Below are 20,097 nucleotides of genomic sequence, written 5' to 3'. Positions count from 1 at the left end.
AAAAAAAAAAATCATGGTTAAAATTCAATCTGAGCCTTTATTTAAAGTCCATATAAATTGAAAAGGAAAAAAAAACTCATGTTGCATAGCGCGCGCTATTTGCGTTACACGCTATGCGCTATAGCGGACCACTATAGCGTCCGTAGCTCAAATAGCGCGATTTGATGCCATAGCTTAGCGTTTAGAGTCCAAAAACGCTATAGCGCGCTATTTAGAACACCAGATAATTTTTAAAAATAAAATTATATATATAGATATATATTTGTATGAAGATGATACATGATATAATAAAATTTTGTATTTTATTAAATTTTCATAATACAAATTAGTTGTATTTATTATTTTATTTTATTTTGAAAAATATTTTATCGAAAGCACAAATTGAAATGTTAATAGCACTTTTTTATCAGTTTATCCGACCAGTACTGTATTCGAAAATACGATTAAGAATAAATTTTTTTTTTCGTTATCATAACGGATATGCGTATGAAAATATCTTCCACCTGACCCGTATCATATGACACCCCTAAGCCGGAACCTGTTCGAATTCAATTCTTCTCTGCTCATTGCGCCAGTCAGACTATTTTCTTATCCGAATCTCATACCAAAAGCCAAAGGCGCTACATTTGGACTAGCCAAATCTGATTTATATATATGTCCTAAACTGATTGGGACTTGCTCAAGCCTCAAGGCCCCAAACATTCTGACATACAAGCATTACTGCGCAAACTGCAAAAAACTTTATTTATGTGCACTGCACACCCTTAAAACTTAAAGCTGACAGATCTTAAATAAGCTACCTTCAGCGTATCTACAGACAATGGAAGAGGAATTCTGTATCTGTGCAAGAAATGAACAAGGTACTTTCTGAATGGTCAAATTATAACAAATTTGGAGGTTTCAAAGGGACCAATGCGTAAATAAATTCAACACCTAACACAGTTTATTGTATCCTATAATGCAACAAATTTCCTCTCCATCAATAAAAACCCATTTTTATTCAAGGTGGTCGTGAGGTCGGAGAGACATGAACATGGCTGCATAGCGGCGGAGACGCCTATCACTATCTTCTCCAGGATCTGTTCTCTGAATATCCATCGTTTGATTCCTCGACTTGTACCGGCGCCATGCCAGCTGGATGTTCACTGCTGCCCATGTGCGCCAGTGGGACGAGTAGTATCTTGCGGTTCTCTTTAGTTTCTCATTTGCGAACTTATACCTGAAGTAAGGTTCATATTGAACCATTATGAGCGATTTAAAAAAACAATCACCTTTGATATATCTATACTGCATTGGTTCAAATCAAATACTCTGAACCTTTAAGACATGATGAATATACATTATGCAGGAAGCATTCAAAAAAGAACCCTCCAACTTTTTTTTATTGTTGTTGTTTTCTTTCTCTTGCTATGGGGGTTGTCATTATTTGTAAATTGTGATTTTAGTTATAGTGGTAGTTATTATTAACAAAAGAAAGACATCTTCTTTTAGTGGTCTAAACCTTTGTGGCTTATAAATAGACCATGTCATATAACTAGTTTTGCATATTTCATTGGATTTACTATGTACTTAATTATAGTATAATTAACAAACCTGAAGTGCTCAGTTATGAACCGAAGATCGTGGGCATCCAAACCGAATGCCTCAGTTGGTTCAGTTGAAATGAAAGTGGCAGAAGAGGCAGGTAGGCGGTCAATGAATGGCCGGCGAAGGCACCATGAGAGGAGTTCATCTCCAAGGAAGCTTCCCAGGCCCAACATGCACGTGGCGATCGCACCTTTGCTGAGAGACTGCCTACTTTGCAGTTGACCTCGCACGATAAACACCATCCTTTGCACAGGATCTCCTTCCCTTATCACCTGCTTCAAAAATCTCCAATAAGTAAATTGCAAGTACTGAAAAATAAAGGAAGAAATTGTTTTGAAATAATGTGTTTGCCTTCTCATCCTTGGAGTAGACCAGGTGTTTGACTCGATCGCAGATATTGTCAAGGATGAGGTCATCCAAATGCTGGAATAAAGGTACCTGAAAATTGCATGGAAATTTTCATGGGAAATTTCTTGTGCTTAAAACAGGGAACTAAAATCAACAAAGAACTGACTTTAAAAATAATACAGAGGGTATAGTTTATAATGCCTTTTTAACGAGTTCGAGGCAAAGATGGCGCCGGATATCACGCCTGAGACCTTGAGGCAACTCTTGGATAAAATCCATCTCATCTTCTCCTCTAGTTGCATACCATCTCTGCCTTTCATACTGTCTAACACGTTGCCTTAATGTAGATGGCAGCTGTCTCCTTTTCATCCACCATTCCAAGTCCCGGCAACGTAATTGCATCTTTCTCTTCCTTGCCATCACAGAATGCAAGAACACCTACACAATAAGAAAAGAAAAATTAACAAATATTAGTATTATTTATCACAACATTTGCACAAATGAATAAAATATAATCATGTGAGTATGAGGATAACCTGAATATTTCCTATCAATAGAGTGAAGAGCATCAAACCACTTAGACATATGATTATACTGAAGATCACCTCCAAACCCTGGCTTGTCGGCTCAAGATTATTACCGAATGTACTGCAATCAGTAGCAATGAAATTCATAACATTTCTATCTTTTCTAAATCAATATATATCAACGATCATTTGTTGTGATTTGTTTTCTTTTAGACAAAGTATGAAACATGTTCGATTTATGCCTCATGTTGTACCTTAGAGTCATGAGGCCCCAAAATATTGGATAAAGGATCTTGACGGCAATAGAATTGCTGGAGATGACTGGGAGGGCTTGTATGTAAATACCGAAATTGAAAGGTCCATTTCCACTGAGACATGCTTGTATTGTTTGATTGGCCGCAAATGTCATGTCATCCATGCAGGATAAATGTTTCACAAGGTCACAACTTTGATTTATCTGGCATGTACTTTCATAGCATCCGATGACTCGCTGGATTGCAAGAATGTACCAACAACCGCCTGCAACCTGATATATAATATTTATTTTAGAATTTTAATAAAAAGAAGTCCCGTATTTTGAAACTCGGAAGCTAATAGTATTTTTTTAAGTTTAATTAACTATTTACCAGTGTTAGCATGGACCTAATTATTTTTAGTGGCTTGTTGATACTTGACACAAAAGGGTATTATATCATTGTATTGCAGTACTGTTCAAAACTTCAGAAGTAAGAATCAGACTCTAAAATAATTATTATACTTGACTCAAAAGGGTATTATATTCACAAGGAAAATGTCATTATTATACTTGACACAAAAGGGTATTATATCATTATTTAACTACTAATTTCACTATCATTATAAATTCTCGAGTGGTATCATGTCATGAATATGCAATTGATAACTATGATAGTACAGTACTCACATGGGAAGCGATGAAATATGCAATGAGGTTCAGCACAAAGCCCCACCAAATTGTCCCAAATATATATCCTGTGACTTTTTGCATTCTTCTCATCATGCAAATGCTGTGATAGACCTTGGGAATATACTGGAACCAGAATACCAGTAGAAGGATAACTATTACAAGCTTGATCTGTCCTTTCATAATCATGTTTGGTAAAACCCACCAGAAAAGGATCTGCATTCGTTAAATTAACAACAATTTAATTAGTATTAGCCATTGAAATTACAAAAAATAAATAAAGGCCTATTACTATTTCCAATTTACCAGTGCCGTCACATACATAATCTGCTGAAATTTCACAGCTCATATCCTTTGAGATTATTTTTTATTTGTTTAGAACTTTTTGAAGATTTGATATTTTGCTTCCTTCGAAACCCGGCCCAGGTAAGAGAAGTTTTGGGCCGAATCAGGAATTTGGAAATGTAACTTGGATCAAAAGAAGATAGGTTTGCAACCAAGACAAAGGAAAGCGAATCTCAACCGTACGATCACGAGATATTCACAGGGAAAATGTCAGATGCGACGTGGATGTGACTAGGTTAACAACGTACAACTACTGTAGAACCTGGCTCCCTATATTTCTTATCAATGCTCAGCTACTAGCCTACTATGCACTGGCAGTCTGGCATACAGCATTGCAAACTTGCAAGGGTAATTTCAAAATTAAAAAAATAAAATTGTAGATGTCTTTTATGTAGATAGAATGTGTAAAATTGAGTCAGGTTCCAATTTTACTGGCTATAAAGATATTAGAAAATGTAAAAAAATTTAAAATTGTTTCATGGAAGACTAGATTATTTTAGGATTGGTCCAAACTTGATACATGCTTTATTATGACGAAGAACGCATATAAAAAAAATTATTTTGAATAATTTTTAAGATATTAAATAAATATTTGTAAAATATAAATGTACGCTGGAATTATAAAAATACAATTATGTTATGAATAGATGTCAAAGTTATTTATTTTAGCATCAATCGTAACTAATTTGGTACCAAAATAAGAGTGAGGTTATGGTAATTTGCAATGCGCAGAAATGTCCGCAATTGGATTTATTTTTTTTGTTTTTCATGTTCAAAAAATCTATAAACTGCTAAACATAATTTTCACATGAAAATATAATTCAAACTAAGATTTACATTGTTTATAATTTTTTTTACTATTTTTTAGATGAGTAAAAAATCACATGATCTAAAGATTATGTACCATAAAAAATAGTAATTTTACATCTATCTATAAAAATAATAATAAAATTCTAAAAAAAAAGAAGATAAAGTTTGATTTCTAAGTATATTTTTATATTGAAATTATGTTGAGAGATTTGGATCAACTGTCTGGACTTCAAAAACAAAGATATACATCTATAGTACTATTGAAAAGTTTGTATCAATTATTTGGACTTTAAAAATGAAGATATAAATCTATAGTACAACTTAATATATACTTGCAAATAACATACTATCACTCACAATTTAATATGTATAATTAAAAAACATATAATATACTAATGTGTTCCTATGATATTTGTACTTAGAAACTTAGAAAGATTTATTAAAGTTGACCGTTCTTTTTCTAAACATCAACTCCACCGTTAAATAATGACTTTAAAGGACCAACTAGCAATGCATTGATATATTTTCTATGAGCCTAATGATTACATAAAAAAAAAAAAATATCAAAATCAATGTACTATACATTGCAACTGGATTAATTAATGTTATTAAAAGAGAAGACATGACCTGTTGTCTGTCTTGTCATCTCATATGAACCGTATGTTTTTTTTTTTTTTTTTATGTGGAATTAACCGTATCTTTCGAACAGTAATCAAAACCAAGGGATTGTACTCTGTAAGGGCCTGTTCGGCCGACAAATGGGAATGGGCGCGGGCACGGGATTTGAACTGAAAAACACTGTTCCCGTGGGAAAAAAAAAATTCAATTGAACTGAATTTTTTTTTCCCACGTGAATAGTGATCTGGCCGAACAGGCCCTAATAATTTTATAATGAAACTAGTGGAAATTATACAATGTTTATGTAATTACAATCCAACAGATGTTTGAATGATTGAACAGAGATCTGATATATAGAGTGAGTCTATGGTACTATGCATATTACCATTTGTTACCGTGTTACGGTTCTATATTCGAGTTTTTAAATCCTAACGGTCGATCCGAACCGTTCATCTTGTTCTTCATATTAATATGTGTTTGGAGACCAAATTTTACATTTTTTGAAATTTTTTTACTATTTTTTTAGATTTATTGAAAATCACTGTTTTTGGATGGTCCAGAATTTTCAGATCAAGTGATTTTCTAAATATCTAAAAAAATAGTAAACAAATTTCAAAAATGTAAAATTTGGTCTCCAAACACATATTAATATGGAGAACAAGATGAACGGTTCGGATCGACCATTAGAATTTGAAAACTCGAATATAGAGCCGTAGCACGGTAACAACCCGTGATATGCATAATACCATAGACTCACTCCTGATATATATGAATTTGTTACCTGGTACTTAATTTGACTACTCAACATTTTCTATTGATCGACTAGTATTTTAAACAACCTATATTTTGACGCAACACAAATTATCAGTGTACAGGAGTGTAGTTAGAATTTTCATTAGTAGACAAATATTCTTACTGATACAACTAGCAGGTTGAACTCCTGTAAATTAACTAATTCAAATGGTGCATTGTTCACATGTTGACAAAATTTTCTACATGTTAAAATTCATCTTTTGCTTGTTTAAAATCACTTTGGATCTATGTTTAAGCTTATACAAGTATTTAACTTAAATTGCAAGCTATTGAATTTAAGTTATATAAGATCATTCAACTTAATTTAAATACCAATTCACATTAGCTACAAAATAATTGTACATGTGTCTTTCTATAGATGCAGACGATAATTCATATTACTACACTAAACTCGCAGTTCATTTTACTTTGCTACATAAAAATTTTAACTTCGTTACATAAAAATAAAATAACAACTAAATTTTATAATAATTGTTCATTTGATTTATGTAGGTTGCATCTTCGAAATGTTTCAGCTGGTTAATCAACACAATTGAAGATAGAAAAACTTATTCTTGAACCCATTTAACTTAGCGTAGTGAAGAAATTAGTCACTTTGTTATTAATTTTATCATGGCACGTCACGGTACGTCAAGTTATGTATGAAGCGTGACATGTTTTTTTTTTTTATTAAAAATAACACGTCACACAAATTGATCTGATTACATCACGTCACGTTTCGTGATCAATTCTTTTTATTTATTTTATAACATTTTGTACTCTTTTAGTATTTAAAATTTTTATTTTCTTTATAAGCATAAAATTTGAAAAATAAAATAAAAATAAATGTGATTAGTCAAGTCGAGTTTGATCAAGTCACAGTTTCACGGCGTGATTACATGGAATGTAATTACTTTTTACTATTTGAATCACGTCATATGTAAAAAATAAATTTTGATCACCACTCTTTAAAAATCGGTTCATGAACCGGCCGAATGATTTTCTTTACAGGCAGCATCAGTCCAACATTTCTCTGTAACTCTTCCGGGGTCCACATGTCATAATTCCGTGAGAGAGTACTCATCTACGTGTGCTAGAATCCATAAAGTATCGCTGTTGGATCCCCACTGAAAATCTGTCCGGTCCCCACATGCATAATCTCGGACACGACGCGAGAACGTGTCCATCCAACGACGGTTTATTTTTTCTTTTATAAACAATAGAACGTGTCGCATCCGTACAAATTATGAAGACGAAGACGAAGACAAAGAAACCAATGAGTGCGTCTTGTTTGGATGATAATGGTGCCAAAATCAGTTGTGATTCGGATACAATCTTGTCTTTAGTATTTGCGTCCGTAATTCAAACCAATTTTATAAATTTTCCATATTAAATATAGATTCAATTTTGTGGTATACATAATATTTACTCTAAAATAAAATCATATTTTAAAATAAATGAGGATCTCTTTTACTGAATCTGTCTCTAATTATGAACTCACATCACCAGAGATACCTCAATGTTACTTTGGCATCACCTTATTTTATTTATTCGAAATTGTGGAATCAGAACTTAATTTGTTGAATTTATTGGAAAAGTCATTCAAGTCACTCTTAGAAGATGTTAATTAACCGATCGATCTGATATTTATTTATTGTATTGTATAAATTGTAGAAGAGAGGCTATATATGTCATGCTTCTTTGCAGGTAATACAAAAGAATTTGTATCCTATGCATTAACTCAAGGAGGAATCTTTTGAGTTAATGTATCTGGACCGTATAATTAGCTTTGAGATTCATGCTAATTAGATCTGCACTAAAATTATATATGTTTTAGGCGAGAGGCCGGATGTGCTTCGTTTATAATTGGACAACTGATATTTATTAACTCAAAAGATGCTCTTTTGAGTTAATGCAAACGATGCAGACTCGCGTCATAGGAATCCTAAGAAAGATATCTTCAGAAAGAAACAATATTCACTTATCTGAAGACGTGCGTAGCGCGGAAACGATTTATACTAGGAGTGCAAACGGGTTCGATATTATCCGACCGTATCTGACTCCGTATTCGAAAATTTGATACAGATGTCTGATATCCAAATATCCGTGCGGATACAGATACGGATATGATTTTAAATTTTAATTATCCTTATCCAAATAGTAGATGTATACTATATAGTTTAATATAAATTATGAAAAAAATTATGTTATTTACTGTTATATAAAGTGGATGTCCGTATCCGGTTAATATCCGATCCGTACCCGTATCCGTCTAATATTCGATCCGTATCTGTATCCGGAAAATAAAAACGAATACAGATATGATTCTACCACTATCCGATCCGTTTGCACCCCTAATTTATACCGATATTAATGTACGGTAGTAGCATCTCTATTACACGTACGTAATACTAATGCCAAAACTTTTGCTTTCGGAATCGGGGACGGTACACATGCAATTTTAAAACTTTTTTTTTTTGGCTGAAAATTTTAAAACTTGTGCAGATTAATTACGTGTGAATCTTGATACTTATCGGACCACCCCAATAGAACAACAGCAGATCGAATTAGCATCGAACCGCCCCCACTACTACTGAATCATCTAATGTTTGATTTGCGTCGGGATTCTCACGTCTTTGTTTAAATATTTTTTAGTACAATATAATTCGTTGTTTATCTTATAACTCCTTTTTGAGAAAATACTCTCTAATTTATATTCAAATTCAAACAAAAGAAATGAAGTTATACATATATAACTAATATATTGTATGCTTGTGAAATGTGAAGTATAGCATATATAGAATGTTTTGATAATTATTGCTTCTTATTTACATATAGTAAGAGGAATCCAATGTTGATGGTGTTTTTATCACAACCGTAATATATCTCTTGAATTTTTTTTAGAAATAAACCAATATCGATCGACGCCGACCCATGTTGATTCACGCTTTAATTGTTTAAAATTAATTTTTTCGACTTATCTAATAAAAAAATACAATTATGACGGCCACTAATATCGACATTAATAAGATCCATCATAAATGAAAAACCATGAAACGACAACGATCGATCGAGTGCATCCACTAAATGCTCAGTAATTTTTTAGAACTTTAGACCATAAAAAGATAGATCCAAAGAATAATTTCACCTCTAACCTACCTTCTGACAGTGTACGCACTGGCTATAACTACTCTTACTCTCATGGTACGCACTAACCTACTCTAGAAGAGTACCCTGTTGTACTAAATTTTGATGGTTCTTAAATTTTTTATTTATGTTTTTATATAATTTAGCTTACTCATAAAATATTAAACGTATATTTATAATAATTTAGTGGTTACAATTGTACTTCGTGAAAATTTGAATTCAAATTTAAGTGATCATATATTTTATATATATTTTACATTTTAGCTTCTCAATTTGAATTTTCTAGTTCCGTCTCCGCAAACATCACCTTCATATATTGTTCGTATTAGGCTATATTACTAGCCCTGGTAAATCCAAAAAATTCAAGGATATAAAAGTATGTTACCTGAGGAAGAGGAAGTAACACAAAGAGGTCAAACCAGATCCCTTTTGGCTTCTCTACGTAGTGTCTGGCAATCTCTATCGGATCCCAAACCAGCTTACCCGATCCGACAACTAGCGATTCGCGTGACACGAATGCAAGTCTAAGCTGCACCCAAATATGCCCTGCATGAGCGATGTCAGCACCGGTACGCACCGCCGCTGCCAAACTCACAACCGTACGGCCCACCCCTATTAACCCTTTATGACACGTACCATTTTTTACCCCGACTCCGATAGCATAGAAGAATACCGGGTCGGCTGCAAGCGCAAGTGCACGTGCGAATAGTAAAGCACGGTTCCAGGATTGCACTTGAGGACTTCTCGGATCAAGCACTGTACCGAAAATCCATCTGTGTTTTCTCTTGCTTGTTGCATGTAGGTTACGTGTTGGAGAACTGGATGCAGGATTGTATTGGATCGGTATTAGAGATGAACCGGCGCAAGCTTCCCATTCGGGTTGGGCAAGAGCGTGTTCACAGCTGGTGGAGTGGAAGGCCGGTGCACCGGGTCGGGTGCAAGCATAGCATTCCGATATGGATGCAGATCCGGCTGAATTTCCAGAATTAGATGTAGATATTGTGTCATCCCGGCTAGTACATATCCGGAGTTTAAGTCTCCACCGCTTCCATATGCTCAGAAAGCTAGTAATTTGAGAAAACAAAATATTGTTAATAAATTTTAGGAATTGAATAAAACTCTGCGCTATTTGGAATTTGAGCAATAGTACTTAGCAAACAACATGATCTCATAAGTAATTTAGAGTGAGTAAACAAGCATAAATTTAGTCCCAAAATTCATGCAATTTCAGTTTTACTTAGTATATATCATATATGTGCCAAAATCAATCAAGATCATATATACATGAAGTTTTGACTTTTGACTGACGCTAGTTTGACTATGCGTACCTTGCGGGAGAAGATTGAGGAACTGTGGTGGAATTGGAGGAGTCCGGTGGCAGAGGAGAACTGGATGATCCAGTGACGGTACCGGAAGTGGAGGAAGAAAGCATTTGGGAGAGATCGGATGGGGGCGAGCTCATCTTTCATCTCTCTCCCTCTTCTCTCTCTCTCTCTCTCTCTCTCTGGTTTATGTTTTTTCTCTCTCTTATTTCTCCCTTAATGGAGCTTTGGAGTTCGGAGAGGAACAAAAAGGAAAGGATATATATGCTTAGAGGAACCGCCACCAGCATGAATCTTACATATAACTGTCTAACATTTAATTTTCGTATATTATTTCGGTACGATTTATTGTATGAAATTGTGGTCTGGTATTTCTTTTTAGTAGAGTGATCCGGTACTAAAGCCATCGTGTCTTGTCTGATTTTAAATGTATTGGTCAAATAGTCAACAATGATTTGTCTTAAATGACTATATTTTCAGTGCAATTAATAAAAGCATGACTTTCTAAATAACTGTTAATCACTTTTTATAAATTATGCATCTCTAAAATTTCTAATTCTCACATCTCTGAAATTAATCTTAAAATTTCTATTAAGCCACATCAGCAATAAATTAAAAATGAGAAGTAATTTGAGCCAATCATTTGACCATCGTGAGATTTATAAATGGTTTCTTAATAAGAAACTTTTCTGCATAGTTTCTAAATAAGAAACTCTCTCACATAAAACTGCCACGTCAAATTAGAAACTCCAAGAGTTTAAGAGATGTAGATGCTCTTCATACATTCTATTCAATGAACCTATCACGTTGATTTTCACCAAGTTTTCAACAAGCTTAATTTCAAAATTTATCAAATTAATTTTTGACGACGAATTCAAAATAGTTGAAATCGATCTACTTGTAATATGTTTACATATTAAATTTATATATTTTTGAATTAATTATGTAAAGACGTAAAAGAACAATGAAAAATAATTGTATTAAAACTAATTAATATAAATTTTAATTTTTTACCGCTTAACTTTGTACTAAATTAATTAAAAAATTATAAATTTGATATATATATATGGGTCCGGTTAATTTGCTGTCGGCAGCATTTTAGCCGGAGGTGCTGCCGAGTTTTTTTTTTATTTTGTGATGTCCAAACAACAAATCTAAACCATTAGATGTTTAATCCAAAACCACTGATTTAAACATCAATAGTAAAAAACTTCCAAAAAATGTAAAATTTGGTCTCCAAGTAGATTATAGTATAGATTAAACATCTAACGGTTTGGATTTGTTGTTTGGACATCACAAAATAAAAAAAAAGGCCGGCAGCACCGCCGGCAGAAATGCTGCTGGCAGCAAATTAGCCACTGCCTATATATATATATATATATATAGAGAGAGAGAGAGAGATGGGCTATGGTGCATTGCAATGTATGGAGGGCTTTGTGAATTGGACCATAAATCTAAAATTCAAAATCCAAATGGCCGATCCAAACCGTTCATCTTGTTCTCCATATTAATATGTGCTTGGAGACCAAATTTTACATTTTTCTGAATTTTTTTACTATTTATTAACTATTTTACAAAATTGTTGATCCAACGGTGGCTGCTGATTTTACTATTTTGTTAAGCCACCGTTGGATCAACAATTTTGTAAAATAGTTAATAAATAGTAAAAAAATTCAGAAAAATGTAAAATTTGGTCTCCAAGCACATATTAATATGGAGAACAAGATGAACGGTTTGGATTGGTCATTTGGATTTTGAATTTTAGATTTATGGTCCAATGCACAAACCCCTCAATGCATTGCAATGCACCATAGCCCAGAGGTGCTGCCACTGTTTTTTCTATTTTTTGATGTTCAAATGACAAATCTAAACCGTTAGATGTTTAATCTATATTATAATCTACTTGGAAACCAAATTTTACATTTTTTAGAATTTTTTTACTATTTATTAAGCTGGTTTGAAAACCGTTGATTTCAGTAAATTTCTGCAGCATTGAAATCAGCGGTTTTCAAACCAGCTTAATAAATAGTAAAAAAATTCCAAAAAATGTAAAATTTGGTCTCCAAGTAGATTATAATATAGATTAAACATCTAACGGTTTAGATTTGTCGTTTGAACATCAAAAAATAGAAAAACAGTGGCAGCACCGCCGGCAGAAATGCTGCCGGCAGCAAATTAGCCATAGCCTATATATATATATATATATATATATATATATATATATATATATATATATATATATATATATATATATATAGTTAGGCTGGGGTGCTATGGATAGCATAGTGGCCTCTATGCTACGGCTCAATATTCGAGTTTTCAAAATCCAAACGGTCGATCCGAACCGTTCATCTTATTCTCCATATTAATATCTGCTTGGAGACCAAATTTTATAATTTTCTAAATTTTTTTACTATTTATTAAGCCACTTTGAAAATCGCTAATCCAACGGTTTTACTGTTTTGTGGAGCCACCGTTGGATCAACAATTTTGTAAAATACTTAATAAATAGTAAAAAAATTCAGAAAAATGTAAAATTTGGTCTCCAAGCAGATATTAATATGGAGAATAAGATGAACGGTTCAGATCGACCGTTTGGATTTTGAAAACTCGAATATTGAGCCGTAGCATAGAGGCCACTATGCTATCCATAGCATCCCAGCCTAACTCTATATATATATAGAGAGAGAGAGAGAGAGAGAGAGAGAGAGAGTGAGAGTGTGACTAATATGCATTCGGTAGCATATGGGCCGATATGCATACGGTCCAAATTTGAAATTTCGAAATTCAAAAAGTCGATCTGAACCGTTCATCTCGTTCTCCATATTAATATGTGCTTCGAGACCAAATTTTACATTTTTCTGATTTTTTTTTACTATTTATTAAGCCACTTTGAAAATTGCTGATCCAACGGTAGCTGCTGATTTTATTGTTTTGTTAAGCCACCGTTGGATCAACAATTTTCAAAGTCGCTTAATAAATAGTAAAAAAATTCAAAAAAAATGTAAAATTTGGTCTCCAAGCACATATTAATATGGAGAATAAGATGAAGGTTTAGATTGACTTTTTGAATTTTAAAATTTCAAATTTGGACCGTATGCATATCGGCCCATATGCTACCGAATGCATATCGGCCCATATGCTACCGAATGCATATTAGTCACTCTCTCTCTCTCTGTATATATATATAAAGAGAGAGAGAGAGATAGAGAGAGAGAGAGAGTAGAACTAGGGTGTTCATAAGCTTACTAAAGTGTTTGGTGAGCTTAACTCCAAAACTCATCAAATCTATTTCAAATGACAAATCCAAACCGTTGAAATCCGCCTACTTTACGAGTGATGAGTCTACATGTGAAAATTTTAAACATTCGAATTAATTTAGTATAAAGTCAAGCGGTCAAAAAACGTTCAAAAATGAATGCACTAAAATTAATTTATTAACCTTCTAATTTTGACTTATTGACTTTATACTAAACTAATTCGAATGTTTAAAAATTTCACATGTAGACGTATCACACGTAAGATAGGAGGGTTCCAATGGTTCAGATTCGTTATTTGAAACCAATTTGATGAGTTTTGGAGTTAAGCTCACCAAACACTTTGGTGAGCTTAAGAATACCCTAGTTCTACTCATATATATATAGGAAAATGCTAATATGCTATGCGTAGCATAGAGGGGCCTCCGTGCAATGGCTCAATATTTGAGTTTTGAAAATCCTAACGGTTGATCCGAACTGTTCAACATGATCTTCATATGAATATGTACTTGCAAACCAAATTTTACATTTTTTAGAATTTTTTTACTATTTTTTTAGATAAGTAGAAAATCACTTGATCTAAAAATTATGTACCATTCAAATCAAGTGATTTTCTACCTATCTATAAAAATAGTAAAAAAAATTAAAAAAATGTAAAATTTAGTTTGCAAGTATATATTCATATGGATATCATGTGGGATCAACCGTTAGGATTTTGGAAACTCAAATATTGAGCCGTTGCACGGAGTCTCTCTATGCTACGCGTAGCATCGTAGCCAACTCCTATATACACACACACATACATATATACATACATATACACATCACTAATAAAATATATCGATTTCAACTATTTGAATATATTATTTAAAATCATTATGATAAATTTTAGAATCGCCCTAGTTCTACTCTATAAATTGTGGTCCGTTATGTTTTTGTAGTAGAATGGTCCTATAATAACCCATCTTGTCTTAATTTAAATGTATTAGTCAAATAGTCCACAATAATTGTCTGTCTTAATAACAAGATATTTGAGTGCAATCAATAAAGACATACTTTATACATTATATTTTAATGAATATTAATCTCATCCTACATTAATTAAGTTAAATACAATTATTTTGAAATTTATAAATTTCAAACTTGGTTCATACAAAGTCAAGAGTAAAAAAAAAACCCATTACTGTTGATTTTAATTATAAGAGATCACATATTCAAAATATGACTGAAATAATTCTTTATAGATATTTAAAAATATGACTCCATCTTTCATCTAGAAAAAAAAAATGTCAATTTCTTGTATCCATCATTTAAATCCAATCCAATAAAAAGATGTCGTGGATCCCTATCAGATATAAGCTGATAAGATGAACCGGAGCGTGATGTTATTGTGCTAATTGATTAATGAAGACAAAAATATCACAAACATAATCAATAAGGATGATGGCATGATGCATTATATGATAAAATTGTTTTTATTAAGCAACCAATAAATAAGAGTATTTCACTTAATTTGAGTTTATTTCTCCCAAAATAAATAGCATGTCTTTAAAGAAACTGGTATATATATCGGTACTTTCATTGTCATTATTGTCTTTAGAGTTCGACTCAATTATAGAGTTGAATTATGATTCAATTAAATGATTCAAGGGTTCACATAATTTTAATTGTTCTTAACCTTGCCTTAAACTAGAAAAACTAATAACAATATATCAAAACAAATTTAATAACGAAGGGTGATAGAACCAAAAAAATATATATTTTAAGATTTGTTCTTAATTACATATCTCTTTTGCTCTAAATAAAAGATAACCTTAAAATCAAACTCAAGTCTTTCCCTAAAACCGTATATCTCTATCTACGGCTCGTTTACATCAAAACCATTCTCCACCTGACTCTATGCATTTTAGCATCCACCTTGCTCATATTTTGCAACGTGTCTATTTTTAATGCCCCAAACTCTGTTGAACAAATTGAATGGATGCAGATTAATTAAGTTGGTATAAAAAAATTAAATGATTTTTAGTTCCATATCTTAATACATGTTTGATGGAAACATGCATAACTCAAAACTTCATTTGAATTTCTATTTTTTTTTTTTTCTAAAGATATATTTTAGGTTCTTGTGTTAAACTTTCATGTGGGCCATGTTAAATTTGTATTCGATACTATTTTTCATGGGTCTATTCTTTATACTTTGTTTATTTTCATGTACGAGAGTGGTTTAAAAATTAAACTTATAATTAATAATGAGCACTGTAGAATGTTTTTAATCTCACCAAAGTTTTTGTGAGCTGAACTCTAAGATCTATCGGTTTTAAACAATAAATCTTAATTATTGAAACTGATCTACTTCACAAATAATGTATACACATACAACATTTATAAAATTTTAAATTAATTTAGCATATAGTTTGGCGGTTAAAAAAATAATGAAATATGAATGCATAAAAATTAACTTTGACAAAGATCTCTATGTAACTTAACTCTTTGTTTCAGTAACATGAAACGGGCTATTATGTCTTTTATAAAAAAAAAATGAATGTATAAAAATTAACTTAATTAGAATTTTTCTTTATCCCTTGACTCTATATAAACTAAATTAATTTAAAAGTTTATAAATTGTACATATATACATACTCGTTAAGTATATCAGTTTTTGAAGTTTAAATTTGTCTTGTAAAATCATTTCAATAAAATTTTGAATTAAACTCGTCAAAAAGACTAGATTAATTTTCAAAGTGATATATTATTGTCTGAGTGACAAGTACTTACATCAAACTTTATCAACATCCAAAGAAATTCGCCCCATGTATATTTTATCTTGTTAGTTATAACTTAACAAGATTCTGTGTATTTTCTTTAAATTAACGAGAACTTGTTTCCAGGTTGGATCGACTGATCGACAGCAGTCGCCACATGGCAAACTTAACCGTGTGTGGAGCGATAGTGGGACCCACACATGCAGAGGCTTAAATAAGTGAGGGGACGCGAGGACTGGCCGACTGATCAGATCAATCATCAATATGCCTAATTTCTGATCTCCCGGTTCTGCGGCCTCACCAACTATCAATCGTTTTTAGTTTTTACTCGTCATCACATCAAAGAGTGATTGATCTCATATGCAATTCAGACCCCTAAAGTAACTCAAAATCTGAGTTTGGATCTGATTAGAATTTGCACGAATATATTAAAGAATCTTGTGCATTCTACTTTAGACTGAATTACTCCAAATTTTAATCAAATAGCTCGGATCCAACTCAAAATTTGAGTTACTTTGGAGCTAGCCTAAGGGGTTTCGGATCTTCTAATATGAAAGTTGACATCCTTTGTATTAACACACCATTTTAGTTTATTCCGAACCATCCGATCATGATTAGATCAATTCGGCCCACTTATGTGTAATGCGTGACCTCTTTAATATTTGTGCATATTTAAATAGAATAGTTCAAACCTAAATTCAAAATTTGAATTAACTGATCATATTTTAATTCCTCTTATCAATGAGTGAGGATCCCATGCAGTGATGCAGTACCAAATTCAAGTCCAGTTATGATAAAATAAGATCCGAAAAGTTTATTTTGATATGTCACGAATCTTATAGATCTTTGTACATCTAAAGTAGATCCGAAAAAAGATCACTCGATTAGGATTAACTCAGATAGATACAATACGTGAGAGGATACTCTTCCATATACTATTGTCGAATCAAAATCAATCTGATACCTGTTTAATTAGAATATATGATATTTTGTTTTGACATTCGTGCCAGATTAAAATGGATGTCTCAGATCTCATTTTACACTGTCATGTATTGCACTTGATCTGAATTCCATATCAAGGAGAATCCGGATCCTTTGCATCACCTAACTGTTAGACTTTGAATCTGAAGCGTCCAAATAGAATTTAGATCAATCTAGCTCATGTACGTACGTAATCCAGGGAGTTCCTTTAAAATTTGTGTCAATATATTATATATATATAACGAACGGGTTAGATTTAAACTCAAACAAAGAGGTAACTTAGACGATATGAATTCTTATTGAAGGAGCTATATGATTAATATTGGACCATCTCGGCCAAAATAAAAAATAATCCATACTTAATGGAAAGAATTGTGAATATGTTGTTTGATTTATGAACGTGAAGATGATATATCTTGTTAGAGGAGGGTTTGAATACCTTCATTTTTTGTGTTTTTATTATGTTTCTATTTTTAAAAATTCAAAATTTAAATTATAAAGGTTAAAATAAAACAATTAGATGTTATCCATGTTATTTTCTTTATGTGTTCATATAAAAATATCACATTTTGATTTTGTATTTGTGTGAATCAATAAGTTGAAAAATCAACATCTAGAAATTATTCACATTAGTATGTTTTTCTAAATTTTTATGACAACTAAAACAAAGTTGAAATGTCATAATTGTTTACACGTGCATAGATAAAATGATGTAGATCATATCTAACGGTTTTATTTTTTTCACTTTTAAGTTTTAAATTTTGAGTTATTAAAGTTTTTAAAAATGAAAATATGATGTATTTGAACATTCCTCATCTTCTTGTTATTATTTTATAATTCAATTTTAATAGTAGGACGATTTCGTTTAATGTTGTATAATTTAGACTTGAGAAAGTGTTAAAACGCAAAATTTTATAACTAAAAGTGTCAAAATAAATAATAAAGAAGGTTATTTAAACCGATTAAGAACATATTAAATAATGTACTTCATGATTCAATTTAATAGTAATATATTTTCTTATAAGAGGAGGGTTCAAATGCCTTCATGTTTTTGTGCCTTCATCATGCCTCCATCTTTCTCCATCATTTTCAAAGTTCAAACAGTCGATCCGAACCGCTCAACCTAACCTCCATACTAAAATATGTTTGGAGACCAAATTTTATATTTTTAGGAATTTTTTTACTATTTTTTTAGATAGGTACATTAAGTAACTTATCAATGAATTAATTTTGATCCGAACCGCGTATAATTTTAGTTTATTTAAGTAACTTATCAATGAATTAATTTTGATCAAATAGTAGTAGTAGTTGTAGTAAATTAAATAAATAAATAAAGAAAATGAATGAGCATGTCCCTCTCATTAGTCATTAGTTGGGCCACCAATAATACAAGGAAATGAGCTTATCACAAACAGATCTGAATTAATTAAGTTCTTCAGGTGGTGGGCTGGTGGCTGCCGAGCGTTGTCCATTCATGGATTATGTGGTTTTAATTCGTTTATGTAGAGCAATGTCAATTATAGGAAGCAAAATAACATGTCTCTGTCTGATTAGTTATTTAATTATTACGGACTCTGGATGGATAAAAGTTTATATGTTTTCTGAGTCAGAATTTGTGTGCAGAGGATAAGTGCATTTCGAATACAGATATAATATTTCGGTGAAAGGGTAAGGAATGAGATAACAGGAAAAAAGAACAGAGAGAAGATTAATGAGATGTTTACGGTTTAACATGTGGCAGGACTCTGACATATGGACCCCGCATGTCATATATTGAATTCTAAATTACAAGTTTTTTGTCCGATTATCACAAGTTACATTTCTATTTTTAATTCTCAGGTTGTTATTTTCAGCTCATAGGTTTATAATATGAGGAGGGATCCACTTGCAACATTTGAAAGTTACAATATTTTATCTTTTTTTTTTTGAAAACTTGGTAGTAACTACCAAGGTTCGTGAGGGAGAATCGAACTCTCGATCTTTGGATATAACAACTCTAGGACATTTTCCTAGCCAATTGTGCTATCTCTCCTTTCCAAGTTACAATATTTTATCACAACTTAGTTTTGAGATTTCTAAAGACCAAACAGTCGATCCGAACCATTCAACATGTAATCTTTATTAAAATATGCTTGAAGATCAAATTTTATATTTTTTATGAATTTCATAATTATTTTTACTATTTATTAAGTATTTAACAAAACTGCTACTTTTAAATAATTCTGAACTACGAACAAATAACAGTTTTATAAAATACTCAATAAATAGTAATTTAAAAAAAAAATGTAAAATTTGATATTCAAACACATGTTAGTACATATTACATGTTGAGCGGTTTGGATCGACTGTTTGGACTTTAAAAATTGTAAAATTAAGTTATGGTAAAATGTTGTAACTTTCAAATATTGTAAGTGGATCCCTCCTCTTCTAATATTTCATTTTTTTTTACCTATCTAAAACTTAACTTAATTTTTGTCAGGTTGCAGATTTTAAGGATGTTTTCCGGTTATTATTGTGCTTTGAGATTCGTACAAAAAATTTGAACGGTTCAGATTTTGCACAGATCAACTCAAATTTTGAGATATTAGGGGACGTGAATTCAGATAAGACAGAGTATAACTTTCCTGCCAAGAAAAAAAAACAAAGAACTGATTCATTGATAATGACATTAATTTAACA

General features: G+C 31.9%; 1 protein-coding gene across 1 annotated transcript; it reads right to left on the bottom strand.

Moving 5' to 3' along the window:
* Positions 1 to 776: 776 nt before the first annotated feature.
* DND1 (Cyclic nucleotide-regulated ion channel family protein) lies at positions 777 to 10,695 on the bottom strand. Its single transcript, XM_078307904.1, has 9 exons — positions 10,425 to 10,695; positions 9,482 to 10,160; positions 3,385 to 3,600; positions 2,717 to 2,988; positions 2,472 to 2,583; positions 2,137 to 2,373; positions 1,939 to 2,025; positions 1,594 to 1,859; positions 777 to 1,219 (listed from the first exon to the last, which is right to left on the bottom strand). The coding sequence occupies exons 1-9, from the start codon at positions 10,556 to 10,558 to the stop codon at positions 997 to 999; spliced, it is 2,226 nt and encodes a 741-aa protein (XP_078164030.1). The 5' UTR covers positions 10,559 to 10,695; the 3' UTR covers positions 777 to 996.
* Positions 10,696 to 20,097: the final 9,402 nt, after the last annotated feature.

This window comes from Carex rostrata, chromosome 9 (genome assembly GCF_964058835.1).
Source record: "Carex rostrata chromosome 9, lpCarRost1.2, whole genome shotgun sequence".
NCBI lineage: Eukaryota > Viridiplantae > Streptophyta > Magnoliopsida > Poales > Cyperaceae > Carex > Carex rostrata.
The sequence above is the reverse complement of the archived record's forward strand: the minus strand, read 5'-3'. Positions and strand labels throughout refer to the sequence as shown.